Consider the following 21,751-nt stretch of genomic DNA (forward strand, 5'->3'; position numbering starts at 1 on the left):
ACCTCCTGGTCCCTAACAGAGTTTTCTGACTTTATATCAAACTTAGTGTTAGCCTGGGATAAAATAGTTATAGTTGATGAGTGATGACGCTCTCAGTAATGCCTTCAGCGCCTTGTTAGACAGCATTGGTTTCACTCAGAATGTAAATAAACCGACTCACACTCACAAGAACACTCTGGATCTTGTCCTAACGTATGGAATAGAGATTAGTGACCTCATTGTCCTCCCTCAAAACCCTATATTGTCAGATCATTTCCTAATTACCTTTCAGTTTATTCTTAAAGATCATCCAGTCCCACAAAATAAAGTTATAATGAAAAGGACAATATCTGAAAAATCTATCTCAAAATTCAAAGAAATAATAGAGCCAATATTCAGTGACATGTCATGTGATCCTGCTGAGAACAGCTTTAGTCCCAGTTTAAGTGATCAATGTGTCGACTTGACCATGAATTCTCTGAAGTCTGCTCTTGACGTTGTCGCGCCGTTAAAACAGAAGGTCATTAGGCCAAAGCGCGCCTCCCCATGGTACAACGAAGAACTGCGTTCACATAAACAAAGAGTTAGAAAGTTAGAGGGATTATTTTGTCGCTCTCACACCGAAGAATCCCTAAAAGCATGGAAAAGTTGACTGCTGTCCTATAAGCAGGCTCTGCGTAAGGCCCAAACCAGATATTATTCAAATCTAATAGAAGTCAACAAAAGTAACACTAAATTCCTTTTCAGCACTGTAGCTAGGCTAACAAACTGTCACAGTGCAGTAGAGCCCTCAATCCCAGCTACACTTAGCTCTGATGATTTCCTCCTATTTTTTAACAATAAAATAAAAACAATCAGAGATAAATTAGATGAAATTACCCCCGCTATTAGCCCTGAACTAGCCCAAGCTGTAAATCTAACGTCTCATATAAATCCACCTGTAAACTTAGAAAGGTTCACAGCTGTTGATCAAGCAGAGATAACTTCAGCCATTATGTCCTCTAAAAGCTCAACTTGTGTCCTAGACCCCATTCCAAGCAGACTCCTCAAAGACATTCTCCCCCTAATTATAGACCCTATTCTTAATATAATAAATACTTCACTCCAAAGTGGCTATGTTCCACAGTCCTTCAAACATGCAGTCATTAAACCTCTTCTGAAAAAGCCTAATCTAGATCCCGACCTATTGGTAAACTACAGACATATTTCAAATCTTCCCTTCGTCTCTAAAATCCTTGAAAAAGTTGTAGTAAAACAGCTTTGTCGCCACCTGCAGGACAATAACTTATTTGAAGTTTTCCAGTCAGGGTTCAGAGCCCACCACAGCACTGAAACTGCACTAGTTAAAGTCACAAATGATTTGTTATTAGCCGCTGACAATGGACTGGTCTCAATCCTGGTTCTGTTGGACCTGAGCGCAGCGTTTGACACCATTGACCACAACATTCTACTGCAGAGGTTAGAATGTGATGTAGGTGTTGGAGGAACAGCCCTCAGCTGGTTTAAATCCTATCTATCTGATAGGTTCCAATTTGTTATTGTAAACCAGAGCTCCTCACCAAGCTCTAAAGTAATTTACGGTGTGCCACAGGGTTCGGTACTCGGTCCAATTCTGTTTACTCTTTATATGCTGCCATTAGGCAACATTATCAGAAAGCATGACATTAACTTCCACTGCTATGCAGACGACACTCAGCTGTATTTATCAATGAAACCTGATCAGAGCGATCAAGTAGACAGTGCTTGTGTGAAGGAGATAAAAACCTGGATGACACTAAACTACCTGCTTCTTAACCCTGAAAAAACCGAGGTCATTGTGCTTGGCCTTAAGCATCTACGAGACTCTCTATCTGAGCAGATAGTCACACTGGACAATGTCAGTGTAGCCTCCAGTTCTACTGTAAGAAACCTTGGAGTCTTATTTGACCAGGAGCTCTCATTTAAAGCTCATATAAATCAAGCTTGTAAAACAGCCTATTTCCATTTGCGCAACATAGCCAAAATCAGAAGAATCCTGCCTAAAAGTGATGCCGAAAAACTTATCCATGCATTTGTAACGACTAGATTAGACTACTGTAACTCCCTGCTTGCAGCGTGTCCTAAAAGCTCCATAAAAAGCTTTCAACTGGTTCAAAATGCAGCAACAAGATTACTAACAGGAACAAAAAGAAGAGAGCACATTACGCCGGTGCTGAAGTCTCTTCACTGGCTCCCCGTCGAGTCTAGAATCAAATTCAAAATTCTACTCTTGACCTACAAAGCCATAAATGACATGGCCCCATCCTACCTCAAAGATGCTATAGAACCATATCATCCAAACAGAGCTCTTCGCTCTCAGAATGCCGGCCTTCTGGTGGTCCCAAGAGTCTCTAAAAGTACAGTAGGAGGTAGAGCGTTTAGCTACCAAGCTCCTGTGTTATGGAATCAGCTCCCGACCCATGTTAAATATGCTGACACAGTCTCTTCATTTAAGTCCATGCTTAAAACGTTCCTCTTCGAAATCGCTTATGGTCAGACTAGTTAGGAACAGAAACATAAACCGACAGCTTTAGCTATGCTGCTCTAGGAGTAACTATGCTGGGGGAAGTATGACAGCTTGAGCACTATCCTCTTCTTCTTCTGACTACTTATGCTATCAAACAATATTTATTTTTTGATTCCACTTGCAAACTGTTCACCGCCTTCTTTTCTTTCTCTCACTCCTGAGGACCTGTGGACCCAGATGCCCCTCCCCTGGTGAAGTGGTCCCTGCCCTGTGTGGACGGTCCCTCATCTGCCTGAGGAGTGGGTCCAGCTCGCCCCCGACGGTCCCTCATCTGCCTGAAGAGTGGGTCCAGCTCGACTCCGACGGTCCCTCATCTGCCTGAAGAGTGGGCCCAGCTCGCCTCCGACGGTCCCTCATCTGCCTGAAGAGTGGGTCCAGCTCGCCTCCGACGGTCCCTCATCTGCCTGAAGAGTGGGTCCAGCTCGACTCAGACGGTCCCTCATCTGCCTGAAGAGTGGGTCCAGCTCGCCTCAGACGGTCCCTCTTCTGCCTGAAGAGTGGGTCCAGTTCGCCTCAGTCGGTCCCTCATCTGAAGAGTGGGTCCAGTTCGCCTCAGTCGGTCCCTCATCTGCCTGAAGAGTGGGTCCAGCTCCAGTCTCCCTCGTGTCCGTCTGTCCGTCTGTGAGAGTCGGATCTCTCCTTCACTGGAACTCCTCCAGGTTTCTACGCTTTTTTCCCAAAGAGGTTTTTTTTGTAGTTTTTCCTGGCCGAGAAGGAGAGTCTAAGGACAGAGGACCCTGGGACATCGTCCCTCGCCACCACAGACATTGTCTGACTCCATCGCCACCACAGACATTGTTGATTCATTTCTCCCTGTGGCCCTCAGAGGCAATTGTTGTTGTGATTTTGGGCCTTACAAAAATAAATTGATTTGATTTGATTTGTATAGCAATGAATGTAAGTCTCCTACAGCTTCTCCTCTTTTTGGTCCAGAATGACCTGTTTAAGGAGTTCTTTTGGGTTAATTCGCGTTTGTAAATCTGACTCTGAAAGAGCCTCACTTGCCCTGAACTTCACCGCACGTCACGCGATGTGATGGTGCAGCTGTGGATGAAGAATAGCCCTGCTGCTGGCTCTGTGTGTGGAGGTGTTAACAAGGAGTTTTAACCAAGGAAACAAAAGCAGCTGGAAAGAGGGAACATTGTCTTATGATATACAGTGGTGGACATACAAGCTTTCTCACTTTGAGAAGGATAATTGATCCAGAAGGATGTTCAGCTGCTTCGTGGCTGCATGACGTTTAAGGGTGTCTTTTTGTAACGTCTGTTTGTAACTTGTTACGTTCCTTGTTACTCCAAAAAAGTAATTTGAGTACTCTATAACGCTTTTCCCACAACTTTGGCTGTCACACAAATGACACTGGTGCAAGTTCAAAGTTTTTCAGAAAAGTTGGAGTTTTCAAAACAAGAATATAGTAACGATTTATTTTTACCTGTATCTTATATTCTGAACCCCAGAGCTTGTCTAACTTTGTTCGACTTGTGTAACGTCCTGTTTTTAAACAATGGAGGTTTCATGTCACACTTTTTGATATTTAACGTAGAGATAAATGTTGTTTGGTCCAAGATGTAAAGTTTGGTGTGTCTCTATGGGAGGGGAAATGCATTTGTAGAAACAGCTTTTGAATTTACAATATCCCACATAAATCTATGGATGATGTGGATTCAACACAAATAATAAAACATTTGTAGCTGCAGATTTGAAATTTAAATATGTGAAAGCCTTTATGTTGAGAGAGCAAACTGACCACAAAAGCCTGTAATGTCTCGCCTCGAGTCACAAAATAATAAACTTATAAACAGGTGCTGAACAGTACACGAGAAACTCGCCAACCTCAAAGTTTCAAGCTCAGTCTTGCGATGGAAATGTATTTTCTGACCATTATTGTGAGAGAAAGGCAAATATGAGCACTCTTAATGTCTGCCTATAGGGGCCAATAATGAAATTCTCAGATGCTGTGGCCTTTGGAAATTGGATATTTTAAATAAAGCTGCTCACCACCTACACTCACTGTAAAAAAATATACATACAAGATGTGTAGAACTACAGCCTCAGCGTCTTTTTGATTATGAATGTGCACAATTATCTCTAACACAGATACTAACAACAGACAACAGACTTGTAGATATTAAGTAGAGCAGCAACACAGCCATGTGAAACGAGGTCTGGGTTAAATACAAAATGGCCGCCCAGCTCCCTGAGCCTAGCCTATAGTGGCCTCTAGTGGCCAGTGGTAAACTCTGCATCCCCCCAGTCCGCAAACATATAAACATAATTGGTTGACGGACTCAGGCCCGTCTCAGGTTCATAACGTTTGGGCGGGTTTCTCGTGCGTCATAGCGGAGGGGCCTGGGAGACCAAAGGCGACGATGGCAATGCCGGGGGTGACCAGGGTCTCCTTGCTGCGGCCAGAAGCCGACCCGTCACTGGTTGTTGGCAGGGGGATGTCCGGGGGCCTGTCATTAGCTGGCTCAAGCAACACTGGGCCCGCAAGGACAGAATCTGATTCCCATACCATGGTCTGGGATGAGGCTCTCCGTGTCATCGAACATGTGCCGTACGGCAAACCTGTGACATGGTGCCATTGTATGGTGATCACTCAGAAGCACGATGGTTTCCCACTTAGGACTGTGGACCTGTCACCTCTCAACAAGTTCTGCCAACGTGAAACATTTGCCACTGAGTCCCCTTTCCACCTTGCACGTCGTATCCCGAAGGACACCTGGAAGACTGTCACAGATGCTTGGAATGACTACCAGAGTGTGCCCCTGCGTAAATCGGATCGCCCTCTTACCACCTTTATCACGCCCTTTAGCCATTGGCGATACACTAGGGCACCAAAAGGTTTCCTATCATCAGGAGATGGCTACAATCGCCGGTTTGATGCCATCCTCTCAGGCTAGTGCAAAGAACGTTGTGTGGATGACACTATCCACTATGACATTGAGTTGGAACAACATAATACCTTCAGCTACGTGACGCACTGTGACGGTGCGTCCTAACTGCCCCGTCATTTCTCCCCCCCGGCGTGCGTCCCCGATGTGCGTGGCCCAATCTCTCACGGGCCGAGAGTCCCGCGCGGTACGCTCTTTGCATTTGCGGAGCGCCCAGTTGAATCATGATCCTTCACTTCCCTGAACTGTTTCCCCACAGCCCGGACACTTTTCCCCACTGAGGCGTGGTTTAAAGCGCAAGTTGCCACACTTGACTGGTCACGTGACGAGAGGACTCGACCATTTCGTTTGAAATATGTGTTTTTGTTATGTATTATTTCCAGTATTATTAACGTCTGAGCCATATGGAGGGCAATGGATAATTAATTTTAAGTTAAAGGGACAATATGATTTTGGGTGGTTTGTGTTGATTTATGGCATTTTTGTGTTTAACCCCTAGCCTTTGTTAATTGGTATGCCCAGGGGAGGGGCTTGGGGTTTAAAAGGGAGCTCTGCTCATTTTTGAAGAGAGAGAGCTGAGGAGAGCATGTTTGCTGTTAGACCCTGTTACTATCGCTGCTGTGAGTTTTTTGGATCCTGTATATCAGGGGTCCCCAACCACCGGGCCGGGGACCGGTACCGGTCCGCAACGTGTTTGCGGACCGGTACCGGTCCCCGGCAAATGGAAATAATCTATCAGTGACAGCATCTTCTCCGACCTAACTTTGGCCTGTCCCTCATGACACTAATAAGCTTGTCTGTGGATATATAATGTAAAACCTTGTAGGAAATTGCCAATGAAATCCACTAAATATAATGGCAAGTATAATATCTCTGCTCTTGTCCTGCGTGAGAACATAACTGATACGTGCATTATACATGATACGTCATCGCGGATGCGTCGCATCAAACACGCTGCCCAAAAGTAGACCCACAAGCTAGTGAAAATGAGTGAAAAACAAAAGTCTTTGGAGAGCATTTTTGCAAAGGGGAAAATGCCAAGTGAGGAGCAGTCGAGGAGCCAGCGGGGATTTTAAGATAAGATGAGATAAGATATTCCTTTATTGTCCACATATGGGGAAATTTCATGTCTTATGATGCTTTCATGACGTGTCCACGTCTCCTGGGCCAGCATTCTGCTACTGCTACGCGATCACCTGTTTTTACTTTTACAAGAGTTTGAACGCTACTTCCCGTGCGCAAAAGATCCATGAACTGCACGTGAATGGATCCACGACCCATTTGTGATTAAAGCGGCGAATCGAGCATGTGCAACAAGAGGATCAGCTGTTGGAGATTGAAAATGACGGTGATCTTAAACGTATATTTGAGGGAACAACTCTGCTGACTGCCATATTTATGTAATGAGCTTCCACCAGTCAGAAGAACTGTGAGGACACGTGTAACTGTACGTTATGTTACGCCAATTTGGATCTCTGGAATAGAACACTTAATAATATACAAACGCATCTTTTGAGAACATTTTGCCTTCCGAGCTGAATCGAATGGAAGCCCAAGCCCCGCCCACTTTTGCGCATAACCTGGCACACCGGTCCGTGAAATTAAAACCTACATTATTCTGGTCCGTGGTGCAAAAAAGGTTGGGGATCCCTGCTGTATATACCTTGTTTGATAGTTGTCGTTTTTTCCACTGTAAATATTCTGCCACTGTTTTTGGGACTGGGTGTAAATAAAAATCACCACACAATTTTTTTTTGACGGAGCCATCATTTTTCACGGAAGCTAAAACAAACCTGTGACACGCACAGACAACAAAATATGGTAAGTGTCTGGTATGTTAACGTAACATATTAACAGTTATTCAGATAACTATAGCATAAAGAACATGCTAACACGTTTACCAAAGCATCAGTATTTCCTCAAATCACTAAATTAATAGAATTTTTCGTATGTTGCACCGAATCACCAAGACAAGTTCCTATGTTTGTGAATTTTGTTAGTTGACAATGGCAATAAAGCCCTTTCTGATTTTGAATTCTTCTTCCTCTGTGCCACTCTTAAACAACTCCTTACTCATCAGTCTGTTCAATATACTGCATCGGCAGATACCGACACATCGCCCATCCCTAAATACCATACTGTGTAAAACATAAATGGTTACATTCATATAGCACTTTTCTACCGTCAAGGCGCTGTACATCAAGGAACCAGTCACCCATCCACACAGACATCCACACACCAGATGTAGACCAGATGTTGACACCATGTAATCCACTAACATCTCCATGGAGACAAGCAGGTGGCAGGCCTTGCACCATAAAAGTTACACAGTGCAAATTAAATTATGGAAGTACAAGAAAGTTATTAATTTCATGGCAGTACTGTATCAACAGTACTTTTAACTGGCAGTTGAAGTAAAATAGGACAATGTTACATTAAATTGTGATACAGCCGTCAAATCAATGTTCTAAGATTTACAGTAGTTCTGTCAAAGCTGAATAAAATGCATCCATCTCAATGACTCTCTGTACTTAACACCACACTGTGGCCTGATGCTGCCATTATACATTTCAATAAACGGTTTAAAATTTTTTGGACACCCTGATTAGGCAATTAGATCTAACATTTCTGGATATACAATATGTTTTTATTCAATTCTATTTTAGATAGTTCTATAGTAGATAGTTAAAGTTCACATTGCCAAATTTTATAAAGTTGACCAAGCACTCTTTGCCTTGTTTGCGGTTTATTTCATAATTAACCAATATTTAAGAATGATACAAGCTTAGTAACTACTAAATAATAACCTAACCCTATCTCAGTTGTCCCATGTCTTTTTCATGCTTTATTAAAGCTAATTAAAGAGTAGTTGTGAGTATACATTTTTTTTTTTATCAATTTCTCTCTCTTTTTGTCATATATGCCATCAAACTAGTATGATTTTTTGCCTACTGTATGATTTTTTTTTTTCTCCAAGAATTGAGCCAGCAACCTTCCAGACTACACCACTCCCATCCCCAAGTTGCTACACTAGAGTATATGAGTAAAACTATTTGAATATGTATTAAAGTATCTGAATATGTAATCAGTGGCAGCCCCTCCTCACCTGCCCCTCCTACACGTCATTCCTGCAGACTTATTGACTCTTTAATGAGTGGAGTCCGTGGGAATCGGAGGTCTTGCTGAATATTACAGGCATGGTTCCCTATCTTGCTCAAACTCTAACAGCTAAGATATAATTAAAATTGCATGGCCTATGGTGAAAAGTGCTACGGTGAACAAGCATAATGTGAGATGAGTATGAACATTCAAAATATAAAAGTTGACTTTAGGGGTAGTTTTGATTAGTGGACTTAAGATGAAGTGGAGTGGAAGAGGTGGAAAGCAGAAGCGGGTAGTCAATAACATTTACTTGTTTTTTTTGTTGCCCATTATTAGACAGGAGAGGACAGGGTGAAATCGGGGACGAAAGAGAGGGGATCAACGGAATCGATCAAACTCACAACACTACGGCCGGCTGCACCTGGAGCCTGGCATACATGTGCTGTGACTTAACCACTCGCCCACCAGGCAGCACATTACTTGAGTAATTTTTGAAATAAAATTTTACTTCTCTCAGTAGATTTCAAACTCTAAACTTATTCATCTTCTCTTGAGTTTTACTTGAGTAAAAGTGTTCCTCTTTATGTGATAAAAGCTTGATGTTGACAATATTAAATGATTCAAACCTTTGTGTGTCTTGCACTGCTCCTTCAGATTTGAAAATACTTTGTGCATTATTCAATGTTTACATTGTTTGCTTACAATTACATTAACTTCAAATTACAAGCCAAATGTTATGTCCTGACACACTCTTTAAAACAAAAAGTCCTTTAAGGCTCAGAAAGGTTCTATTGTTGTCAGAAAGGCAATTATCTGTCCAGATAGAACCTTTTCAGTAAGGAATCATCTCAAAATAGGCTGAAGCTGAAAAGACTAAAAAACTGAAATGTCTGGCATCACATAACATTTTACGATCGGGAAATTTCACTTGCTGCAGTACGACGTACGCGTTGATAAAACAATGGTAGTTTGATAGACTTTGCTCACCTCAAGTCCCTGAACATCCTTTGGTGTGTTTATCAGTAGAAGTTATGAACTCTCCAAATAATGTCACCTGTTTGTTTACTCAATCCACATGGTCCACGGGCCCTACGGCACATCCCATTCAACCGCAACGCCAGCACCATGCAGACTCAACCTTTTAAACAACGTTTCTGATTGGCTGCTGTAAATCGCCATGCACGTTACTAGTGCTCTCCCCAGGATTTTTTTAAGTGATGGTAAATATGCCTCATACGGGGTTGCATTTTCCTCCAAGGATGGTTTAAAGTACCTTCATTATTTCCAAATGTACATGCACCATAAACATACTATTGCATGGTGTACAGGCCTATCCACCATCAAGAAATTTGAATATTGGCTACCCAAAACTTAATGGAAATGATAAATAAACACAAAGACATAGTCATTTAAATGTATTACCCCTCCAGACGAAAAATATGTTGTCTTTTCAGCTTCAACTTATTTTGAGATGATCCCTGAAAAGTTCTTTGAGGGCAAATTTAGGCGCCGCCAATATTTTCTATGAGTGTGCACATACCAGGCACGCACCTGCACCAGGAACTTGTTGAATTCCAACTCGTCTGAAAACACTTGCTTTTGTCACTTCTGCAGTGAGAACAGACAGAGATCTGCTCTGTGACAGACAGAAGGAGCGCTGTTAAATTGGAGACGAGAGCTGCAGCAGAGGCAGGAAGAGCGCAGGAAAACTGTCTCTCGCTAAACTCACTATAACCTGCTCAAATTCCTGTCTTTCCTCCCCTCACACAGACTCTCAGTATGTCTAATTTGGTCAGTGATCTGCAGTTAAAGCTCTAATTTGAGTTGACTTTTACAGCCTTTTGGAGAGCTGTGATGCGCTGCGTTCAGTGCTGTGTATCACAACACTTGCCATGACGCACCACGTTCCGGTGTGCGTTGGCCTTAACACAGGACATAAGAACTTTTTCTTGCAGACAACACCGCTGGAAATAACAATTAAACCTATCTGCTGTTCACTGCTGGAAAAGGTGGGTCAGATAACGTTTCAATTCTTTTTTGGAGTGTTTTTTGATTGATTTTATTGTATTTATAACAGAAGTGAGTTGTTCCACAAATGTGCATTTGCCAAAGCTAATAATGATAGGTCTAACAGTTAACAGTTACATTCAGATCAAAATGTTTTCAAAATGTTTTCTTGCATTTTAGAACATAAAACAACAAACCAAAACCAAATTGGCAGGACCAGAGAGAAAGTAAGAAATAAGTAATATATAAAATTAGAAAATAAGGGATGGGATACAAAGAAAAGAAGGTTAAAGCACATTAAGTCTAAAATAGAAGTCCCATTTAGTCCATTATCAGTCAAGTTGGTCCATTTTCAGATTGAGTCCAAAAGGGATTTTTTTCAATTGTGCATTTGTCGGGTATCAGTCCAGTCCTTAATCGTCCGCGTAATTTGTGTCATCCATTTTTTTGTTATGGTCTAATTCCCAGCTGCCATTTGTGTCCATGACGGGGGTTTAGAAGCCCAATAGAGCAGGAAGTTGTCTAAACTTACCTAAATATGAATATTAGAATTCTAAACCCCCACCATGGACACAATGGCAGCTGGGAAGAAGACCATAACAGCGTTGTTCCTGACGTATAATGTACTTTACATTTTGACAGAGTGCCACGAGCCTGTTATGTAGACTACTGTTCCCAGAATGCTTTGCATACATGTTTTTGGGACTTCTGGAGTACCGTAAACGTGCTTCTAGACGTGCTTCTGAGTCTCTTGGTGTCCCGAGTCTTCTTTATACACCGTGTACCACACAAAATTGCTTCGAGGTCAGTAAGCACAACCAGAAATAATCCATATATTAAGCACAGCGGATTTTAGAGCGCACTGACAGTTTTTGTGTAAATTAAAGGCTTTTAAGTGCGCTTTATTGTGTGGAAAGTACGGTAGCTGTGAACCAACACTCGAAATGCAATATGGTCTAATTATGACTCGCACAATAAAACAACAATGTTAACATGCAAGCAAGTTTACTTGTAGAGCACATTTCGAGGGGCAATTCAAAGTGCTTCACACAACAGAATAATATGCCTTTAAATCACAAAAAAGACAATAAAAAAAGGGCGCAAATAAAATTCCAGAAATTTCAGTCATAGGCAAAGCTAAACAAAATAGTTCTTAGCCTATTTGAACATGGCAGTGTTCACATCTTCAGGAAGATTTTAGCTGCATAAAACTAAAATGCTGATTCTCCATGTTTAGTGTTCCTGAGGTCCTCAGAGTCTGAGATGGTTCATATGGCACTAACATGTCAGAGATGTACTTTGGTGCTAGGCCATGTAGAGACTTGTACACAAGCAAAGCTGCTTTAAAGTCTATTCTCTGAGCCACAGGGGGCAGTGCAGAGACCTGAGAACAGGACTAATGTGATGGTACTTCCTGGTTCTAGTCAGGACCCGAGCAGCAGCGTTCTGGATGTACTGCAGCTGTTTTACAGCTCGATTGGAGAGGCCAGTGAGCAGCCGTTACAGTTGTCTAATCTACTGGAGACAAATGCATGCATAAGTCCCTCCAAGTCTGGTTTAGACAAAAAGCTTCTATTGTTATTGAATTGACGTGGCTGTTTAAGTTCAAATCTGAGACCCCCAGATTTTCTATTTGTATTGGTTTTCTTGGGGGTGACTGCTGACACTTTGTCTTTGTTTTCGTCTTATCTGACATCATCTGAAGAAAGTTGTTTTGCATCCACAGACTGATCTTTTGGATGCAGTGACAGCACACAAAAGCAACCAAGAGTGAATCCACTGGTCCATATTCACCTGCTGACAGGGAAACATAGATCTGAGTGTTGTCTGCATAATTGCGATAGGACACAATTTCACTGCGCATTAACTGGCCTGACTGCAGCCTGTAGAGCAGTGGTGGGCAATTATTTTCCTCCAAGGGCCATATTCGAATCCAGGCAAGTAGCGGAGGGCCTGACCGCAATCATTGGTGTGAATAAAAAAAATCCCCAAAATTAAATATAAAATAAAATATCACTTTTCTGTCAAATTTAGGCTATTGAATCTATTATTGAATTAATTTCACGTCATATTTATTAAGGATACAAGTGCAGACAGATGCCTGAGGGCAAAAAAGAAAGAAAAAAAAACTTTTTTTTATTTTTTATTAAATATTACTTGGACAAGCTTGGCGGGTCGGATTGAAAGGCCCGGCAGGCCTTTCAAAAAATAAATAAATTGATTCATAGAACCGTAGTTACATCTGTAACCGTTTTTATCGCTAAAACTACGCGTCCCACAATGCCGCCGGTGGCCGCCCCTCCCCCACAGGGCTCTGCTGCACTGCTGTGTGAGCTGCCGAGGGAGAAGTGCACTTTAAGCACTTTTGAGCAGAAGTGTCAGTTCAGGTGTACAGATAACTACACACCCGTGGAAATGTTAGTTAGTACATTTAAAAAAAAAATTTAGATCTTGAGAAGTTTATTTTGTAATAAAGTCAAATGTTTATCTCTGTGTAGACATTTCTCCATGGCGCCTTCTACTTAAATTTACCCATTAACCATATCAACCATATTAACTTTCATAGGGGCAATTGTGTAAAGAACACTCAGAACACTAAATGTGGCGCCGCAGCCTTAATGCCGGTACATGTCGGCCTCGGTGAAACTGAGATTTTTTTGAAACTGAGAAGATTTTTTTTTTTCAAATGTGTGATTTTCGTTTTTTTGCAGAATGTGCTAGTTGAAGTTATGAATAAGCCCCTGTGTGCTTCAGATAACACTATTGGTTGTCTTAAACGTATACATTAAGCTGTTAAAAATGTGGAGTTTTCGGGTCTTTTTCCTGCTCTCCTGGGGGGCGTCACCTTTTTCTAGCCAAAGTTGTTAGTAAACATTTTCCACCAATCAACTGTGATCCACATGGCAGCTGCGTGCTCCGTGTTTTCCTCTCATTACTCCAGACCGTCTTCAGAACACAGTCTTCAGAGCTTACATTTCCTGGACTACATTGCAACGGAACTGTTTACTCAGGTACACTTTTACTTTACTACTAAATTATTGCTTTAACGCTGTGTTTTAAGGCAGTCTCGTGATCACTTTAGAATCTTACTTGTCTGCTCCGGTGGAGCTAATGCTAAGCTAACATGTTGCTTCAGTGCACTCTGCAATACGGGCTTAATGTGACTACTTGCTGTTATCACCATGTTATCGGGTTATTTTTCGGCGTGGGTTGGCCCGTGGGTTGTGTGGGTCGTGCTTTGTGTCTGTTTTATGGTGCTAAACCGGCTGTTACCCCCACAGCCCGGAGCTAAACGCAGCTATTCGGAGCTAAGTTGTAAGCTAAACTTTGCTATGTTATCGGGTTATTTTTCGGCGTTTTGTCTGTACAAATTATATACTTATGTAGTATTTCTTGACCTGTAGGTTGTGTGGGTTGTGCTTTGTGTGTGTTTTATGGTGTTTTACGTTAGTTTTAGAAAATAAAAAACTAGAAATAGAAAAAAACTACAACTCCCGATACCACTTCTGGTCACGTGGCTTACGTACGTCACACGTCACGCACGCACTGCGTCACTCGAACCAATCACGCGCTTGCCTGGCCATTATCAGCTTCCTGTGTGTCTCTGTGCACGGTGTTGGGAGAGACAACAGGACGGCTGAACCAGGTAAGCTTTGCGACTAAAACACCCGCTTTTAATCACTTTAATGTGCGCCGGTTTTAAAGGTGCCATAACATGCTTTTTTTCACGTTTTATAGTCTATCCTAAGTGTATAATTGATAATAATAAGGGTTGTGCAACACCCTTAACATAATAGTTAAGAAATATCACCCAGACCTTGGACCCCCTCACCAACCCGGAAATGCAGATGGCTTGGTTTGATATTCACCCCCACCCTTGTGAAGAGCGATCTGGCTCCCCCGCCCAACCCGTGACGTAGTCTCAGAGCGCGTGTGTGCCCCGCCCACCTGTGACGTAGGCCCCACAGCTGTGTGCTGTAAGCTCTCCCAACAAATGCAGGACCAGCTGGTGGTTAACAACAGACAGGTCAAGGAAGACAAAGAAAAGATTAGACATCAACCACACAGTGACATGGATTCAGGGGAGGCAGAGCCTGTCAATCTTGGGCAAAAAAAAAAACGTTCTTATAAAATATAATACCGTATGTGTTAATAATTGTCATCTGGTATGTATTTGAACCCCCCTTTTCCCTTTAATCCAATAAGGAACAATAATATTCAATTGATCAGAATTTTCCCATGTCCCGTAACTCTCGTTCAGAGGGAGGTGGGGCGATGAGGCAGCACCTTGCCCTGCCTCTTGGAGCACACTATAATGCCTCACAAACTGTGCTGGTGCGACGCAAATAATATGTCCTCCTGTCCTTCTGTAGATAAAAAAAAAAAAAAAAACACTCTGACGGTATGCTCTGTACTATCCAGAACAAATACCATATTCTGGATAATGTGTGAAATGTATTTCTGAAACATGTTTGGCTTGCAGATTCATTATAAAACCGCTGTAAAAGTTCACTCGGTGAGGCAAATAGTACACCTGACTCATGGCAGAGGGCGCTCCTGAGCCCGTGGACTGTTGAATCGTCTTCGTTCTTGAACTCGTTTATTTCTTATTTTATAATCCGGCTTATCAAAATGTAAAGGTAAGACCAAAAACTTGTATTTATTTTGGCTTAAAATAGGCTCAATTGGAATTAATTTTAACCAAGAAGGAGATCATGGGTTCGATTCCTGGACCAGACCAACATAAGATAAGATAAAATAAGATAATCCTTCAAGGGGAAATTTCGTTGTTACAACTGTAGAAACAGGAGGAAAGGACAGATTATAGGAAGTTTCAAAAACACACTCTTAATAGAACTCTTATGAACAAAAACAAAAAACTCTTATTAACAAAAACTCCTCTCCTATCTTAATAGGGAATGGAGGGGGGGAAATAAAATAAAATAGATAAAAATAAAAAGATAAAGATAAAATTAAGATAATAATTATATTTATATATACTTTATTTTTATAAAATAAAAATAAAGTAAAAATAGCTAGCAAAAGACTAGGTAATACTATTAGCAGGTAAGTAAACCGAATAAAAACAAAATAGAAGTAGAAGAAAGAAAGAAAGAAAGAAAAAAAAAGAAGTATTTCACATGGTTAATTCAGTATTGCACATAAATATGATGGTATTGCACATGGTTACATCAGTATTGCACATGTTCAGGGCTAGCAGTGTTTGTTGTAGAGTCTGACAGCAGCAGGAAGGAAAGACCTGCGAAATCTCTCCTTCACACAGCGAGGGTGGATCAGTCTCTCACTGAAGCTGCTCTCCAGAGCGGTCAGAGTGTCCTGCAGGGGGCGACACTCATGGTCCAGCATAGATGTGAATCTAGCCAGGACCCTTCTGTCCCCCACCTCACATCAATTCAACAACATCATCATGATCTCTGGGTGGAGTCTGCATGTCCACCCCATGTACAGTGGGTTCTCTCCGGGTTCTCCGGCTTCCTCCCACTGTCCAAAGACATGCATGTGTTAGGCAAAATTGGTGACTCTAAATTGGCCCTAGTGAATTAATGTGAGAATGTCTATGTCTCTGTGTTGACCCTGTGACGAGTTGGCCTCTGTCCAGGGTGTACCCCGCCTAAGGCCCGAAGTCACTGGGATAGGCTCCAGTCACCCGCGACCCCGAAAGGGAACAAGCGGTAGAAAATGGATGGATGTTTGTGTAAAGAATGCTGAAATTAGATAGCATAACTCATTGTTGTCAATTAAATTATTATGTTCAAGGTGCTCTTTTGGGTTCATTCACATTTGTAAATCTGACTCTGAAAGAGTCAGTGTCTCACTAGCCCTGAACCTGACCGCACGTCATTGCAACCATTATTGACGTTTGAGATATTCGATCCAAAGTGTGCCCTCTGCTGTGGGTGGGGCCACTCACGTGCAGAGGAAAACCAAAGATTTCAAGGACAGCATCAAGCTCTTTAGTGTTTCTGTTGCAAACTTTATCCAAATGAACATTGAAAATCACCTGTAGTGACCAAACCATCAAAGTCTATGCATATGACTGAAAGCATCTCAGTAAAATCATCAATAAAACATTGGCATTGCATAACTGTTTAAATACCAATAGGCCGCGGTTGAAGAACATTTTAAAACATGTATCCCTAATGAGAACGTATGAGAGCAGAGTTTGTGGGTAGTGTCTACCTCTGGTCTGCAGGCCGGGTCCACAGCCCTCCTGTGTATTGGGGACGTCCTGTCGCAGCTGCCATGGCACCAGTTGGCACTTCCTCCATTTGTGGGTCTTCCACCTGTGGGTACAAGACGTTTTTTAAGTTGTAGCATGGTGGTAATTAATGGAATGACTGCTTTGAATTTTGTGTGGGGTCTCCTGATTGCTGGTGTATTGGCCCAAGTGTTGAATGTCCATCATTCAGCCTTACTTAAGTACATCATATTAGACACATTCATTTCATGAGATAATGAATGTAGCGCTGCAACATTTAATTAACTAATCATGACTATAGTTGACTATTCAAAATAATTAAGTCATATTTTGATAATGGTTATTGCTTTCTGGACTATACAGACAAAGTAGTTCTATGATAATAATAGATATAATTCATCATCAGACTTATATAGCACTTTTTTGGACACTCAAAAATTAACCGTGACATCAAACAACAGTAGTAAAAAAAGGCAAGACTGAACAAGGAGCCAAACCGATGACATTGCAGCCGGCCACACACGGAGCCCGGCATGTGTAACGCTGCCTCAACCACTCAACTGCAACATTAACATATTTTAGCCTTGATTTGAAGTTCTTGATGGGTTGTTGGAGTGAATAATATTTTTAATTCAAAATATCCCCAAAAATTTGGTTTTATTCAATTTTTCCCCCCAGATGACTACAACATTATTTTTCTACAATGGAGGATTGTGGGATTACACCGACTTAATTCAATAATGCACTTTATTTGTAAATGTATCCATTTAGAACCATTCAGTCACCACATTTCAATATTTTTATATGGTTAAAAATGTATGAAAAAGTCTTAATGTACACTAAAGTGATTATCTTAAAGGCGTAATGGACGATTTTTTGGCCCAAATCTGAGTCTCATTTCCTCGTGGCGTGGACAGCCGATTAGTCCTGCCACGTATCAATCATAGAACGCACCTACTGCTCACCTGCAGCCTCGTCGGCTCGTCCCCAGGAGAGCAGCACGTTTCCTTGTGTCTAAGCGCATGGATCTATCATAATATAGTTCCCTCAGTGTACGGGTCAAAATTAAGACAGAGAAAGACAGTTTGAGCTGGCTCAGAAGAGACGGAAATCTACGGGAGACGAGAGATGCGATGCAATCCGTGACGCTAGTAAACAAACGCACTTCTAGCCGCGATACTCTTTTGTAGGTCCGCACGGGGGGAGTGCGCATGCGCACTTCCGCTTCAGTTCTCAAATCGGCGAAAAATTGTCCATTACGCCTTTAAGTCTAACAAGGCATTTTATAATAATTTTTTTTTTTTTTATATATTCTTATTCCTATTATATTCATTAATTATAAGTATACAACACGCTGCAAAAGGCAGAGTTACAATAACCCGAGTGAAACATCTTTTTCACTAGGATATCTCAGGAGAAACGAGTGGAAATTAATAAGGAACTTAACACGAAACTTGCATGTGCAAAAGACAAGAGCACAGCAGAGAAATTTGTGTATAATTGTGAGGCAAAAAAGTGATTCACTTCACATTCCCCATTGTGTATTATTAGTTAGTTTTTCTTGCCAATCATCTAGCTTTTTGTGACCCGTGTCTCAAATTCAGCCTCTAACGTCTGACACCGCGGCACTAACAGGTCATTCGCCCCTCCACAAGTGGCGCTGTAATAAAAATGTGCGAGCCACTAGCCACTTCCTGTCTCCACTTCCTGCGTCTCTGTGGACTGTACAGAACCCGTGGCTTGAGAGAAACCACTTCAAACAAAGAGAATCTTTTAAGGAAAATCATCAAACTCACTGGTCAGTTTATTTTTTCCCCCCACACCCTGATTTCCTCTTCACTTCTTTTTCTTTAAAATGTCAAAAGAGTCTCTTTAAATTGATTGATTGATTTAGTTTGTTGTTTGGTTTGTTTGTTCACATTTATTACAATTATCATTTAATCATATTTCTGTGTTTGTTGCTCTTCATTCACCACAAGCTCCTATAAATATCAGTTTTTTCTGTCTTGGTCATATGCAATCCATTGCAATGAGCAACATAATTACTAACACTAACATAATTTTTTTTTTTTTTAATTTTTAATAAAAAAATTTAATTAAGCATTATATTTTTCTCCCATAGTTTCTTCTCAAAACTGCTTAAGCAGCTTCCCAAAGGATGGGCAGGAAAGTTATATATATCGATATATCTGCCTCTGTGATTTTTGATCGGTTTAGAAACATGGATAAACTGAGGTTTATCTCCCTCCAGATGTCAATCAGTCCTGCATTCTTCATTTACATAAATTGTTATATATTGTTCCTCCAGTGCCTCTTGAATTTTATACAGATTCGAATCGCTATTACAGGTTAGGTTTCCCTCAGAGTGGTTTGCAATCAGGTCTATGATATTAGTACATAAAGTGATATCACTCCCTGGTGGAGCATACACATTTCCATTAATATTTCCTTTAAGCAGTATAGGATTGCTTTCATCTCTGTCTTTACATTCAAATCTTCAAAACAAACTCAACACACAAACAAAATAACTGCAGAACATGAAACAGAAGATAAGATAAAATGAAAAACAAAAAGGTCCATGTCAAATAACATGTATTGAACATTGTGTAAAAGACCTCCTGATAAAAGGTGTTATTGGTTTCACCAGAAATTAAACATCTTTGTTTCTTAGTTTCTGGTGAAAGCAATAACACCTTTTATCAGGAGTTCCCGCCCGGTGGGCAGGGCGGACTAAGAGTAGGATAAATATCTGAGTTCCAGGTCTTGATTCGCAGATTGAGAATGTGTCGAAACATATCTTTTTTTTTTTTTTTTTAAACAGTTCACGACGACTTCAACTGAATCTTTTTCTACAATGGAACACTCCTGGACGAATGAGGGATTACGCCGACATTGCATGAAATATTTATGTTTTAAATGGGGGGAAGTCCATTCCTAATGAGGGGCTCCCAGTCTACTCCAAGAACTGGATACATCAGCTCTCTAAACCTCTGTGCTCCTCTGCTGTCCTCTGTATTTATTTATCCAATTTCCCACAAACCTGTCTCTTAAAAAAACATAAATATCTTTGGTATTATGTGACCATTACTACTACTAATTGCATTTCTACAATTCTGCGAAGCACTTCTTCCTCTGTTGGTGTTTTGAGCCCATGGTTTGACAGACATGGCAGGCCCAAGCGTGTTGTTAGGGTCTGTTGGGTCTTCAACCCACACCTCCGGGAGAGCTTCTCCCAGATCCCGGGGGAAGCCTATCAGGCCTCTTTGGCTTGTAAGACTCCTGAGGCAATCAGCAGGTATCGGCAGGCAATCAGACCAGGTAGCAAAGGTAAAAACCCGGGGCTTGGATGAGTTTGGGGAGGTCATGGAGGAGGACTATCAGTCAGCCCCAAAGAAATTCTGGTAAACCGTCCAACGCCTCAGGAGTGGGAAGTAGTGATTCACCAACACCGTTTATGGTGTGGGTGGAGACCTGCTGATCTTGACTGGGGATGTTGTCGGACGGTGAGAAGAATACTTTAAGGATCTCCATAATCCCACTGTCACATCTTCCAAGGAGGAGGCAGAGACTGAGAACACAGAAGCTGACTGGTCCATCACCCAAGCTGAAGTCATTGAGGTTGTTGGCAAACTGTTGGCAGGGCTCCGGGGTTGGATGAGATCCGCCCTGAGTACCTAAAGTCTCTGGATGTTGTAGGACCACCTTGGCTGACACGCCTCTGCAACATTGCGTGGCGGTTGGGGACAGTGCCTCTGGACTGGCAGACCGGGGTGGTGGTCCCTCTGTTCAAGAAGGGGGGAGGTGTGATTACTACAAAGGAATCACACTCATCACCCTCCCCGGTAAGATCTATTCCAGGGTACTGGAGAGGAGAATCCGACCAATAGTCGAACCTTGTATTCAGGAGGAGCAGAGCTCTATACTCTTCATCGGGTGTTTGAGGGTTCATGGAAGTTTGCCCAGCCAGTCCATATGTGCTTTGTGGATCTGGAGAAGGCTTTCGACCGTGTCTCTCGGGGTATTCTTTAGGGGGTGCTCCGGAAGTATGGGGCCCGGGGCCCTTTGGGGTTGTCCGGTCCCTGTATGAGCGGAAGGAGCTGTGTGTGCATTGCCGGCAGTAAGTCAAACCTGTTCCCAGTGCGTGTTGGACTCCGCCAGTTTTGCCCTTTGTCACCGGTTCTGTTCATTGTTTTTATGAACAGAATTTCTAGGCACAGTCAGGGGCCAGAAGGTGTCCAGTTTGGGGACCACAGGATCTCATCTTTGCTGTTTGCGGACTATGTTGTCCTGATGGCTCCATCAAACCCGGACCTGCAACATGCACAGGGACTGTTTGCAGGCGAGTGTGAAGCAGCTGGGATGAGAATCAGCACCTCCAAATCCGAGACCATGGGTCTCAACCTGAAAGAGGTGGCTTGCCCTCTCCAGGCGGGTGGGGAGTCCTTGCCTCAAGTGGAGGAGTTATCTTTGTTCACAAGTGAGGGAAGGATGGAACGTGAGATTGACAGGCGGATTGGTGCAGCAGCTGCAGTGATACGGTCACCGCATCGGACTGTTGGAGCTGAGTCGAAAGCCAAAGCTCTCGATTTCCCGGTCAATCTACATTCCTACCCTCGCCTATGGTCATGAGCTTTGGGTAATGACCGAAAGGACAAGATCGTGGATACAATCGGTTGAAATTAGTAGATCCGCTGCTTCTACGTGTTCTATTCCGGATGCCTCCTGGGCGCCTTCCTGGGGAAGTGTTTTGAGCATTATCCACTGGGAAGAGGCCCCGATGAAGACCCAGGACACGGTGGTGGAACTATGTTGCCAAGTTGGCCTGGGAATGCCTCAGGATCCCCCGGAGGATTTGGAGGAAGTGTCTGGGGAGAGGGAAGTATGGGAGTCCCTGCTTAGACTGCTCCCCCGGAAGAAGATGGATGGATGAATGAATGAATTAATATGATGTACTCTAACATGCTCCTCCCAATTATTGATAAACTTTGCAGGATTACCACTGAC

The 21,751-nt window shown here is 42.3% G+C and overlaps 1 protein-coding gene across 1 annotated transcript in view; it reads right to left on the reverse strand.

Annotated features, from left to right (window-relative positions):
* Positions 1 to 21,751, reverse strand: part of thsd7ab (thrombospondin, type I, domain containing 7Ab) — a 488,245-nt gene that overhangs the window by 183,814 nt on the left and 282,680 nt on the right. The window contains exon 12 of the mRNA XM_072460164.1: positions 16,729 to 16,832. Coding sequence (XP_072316265.1) covers positions 16,729 to 16,832 — 104 coding nt within the window. The remainder of the gene's footprint in view (positions 1 to 16,728; positions 16,833 to 21,751) is intronic.

Source organism: Eucyclogobius newberryi, unplaced genomic scaffold, assembly GCF_026437365.1.
Source record: "Eucyclogobius newberryi isolate DKJ021-1_F unplaced genomic scaffold, fEucNew1.0.hap1 SCAF_3, whole genome shotgun sequence".
Classification (NCBI taxonomy): domain Eukaryota; kingdom Metazoa; phylum Chordata; class Actinopteri; order Gobiiformes; family Gobiidae; genus Eucyclogobius; species Eucyclogobius newberryi.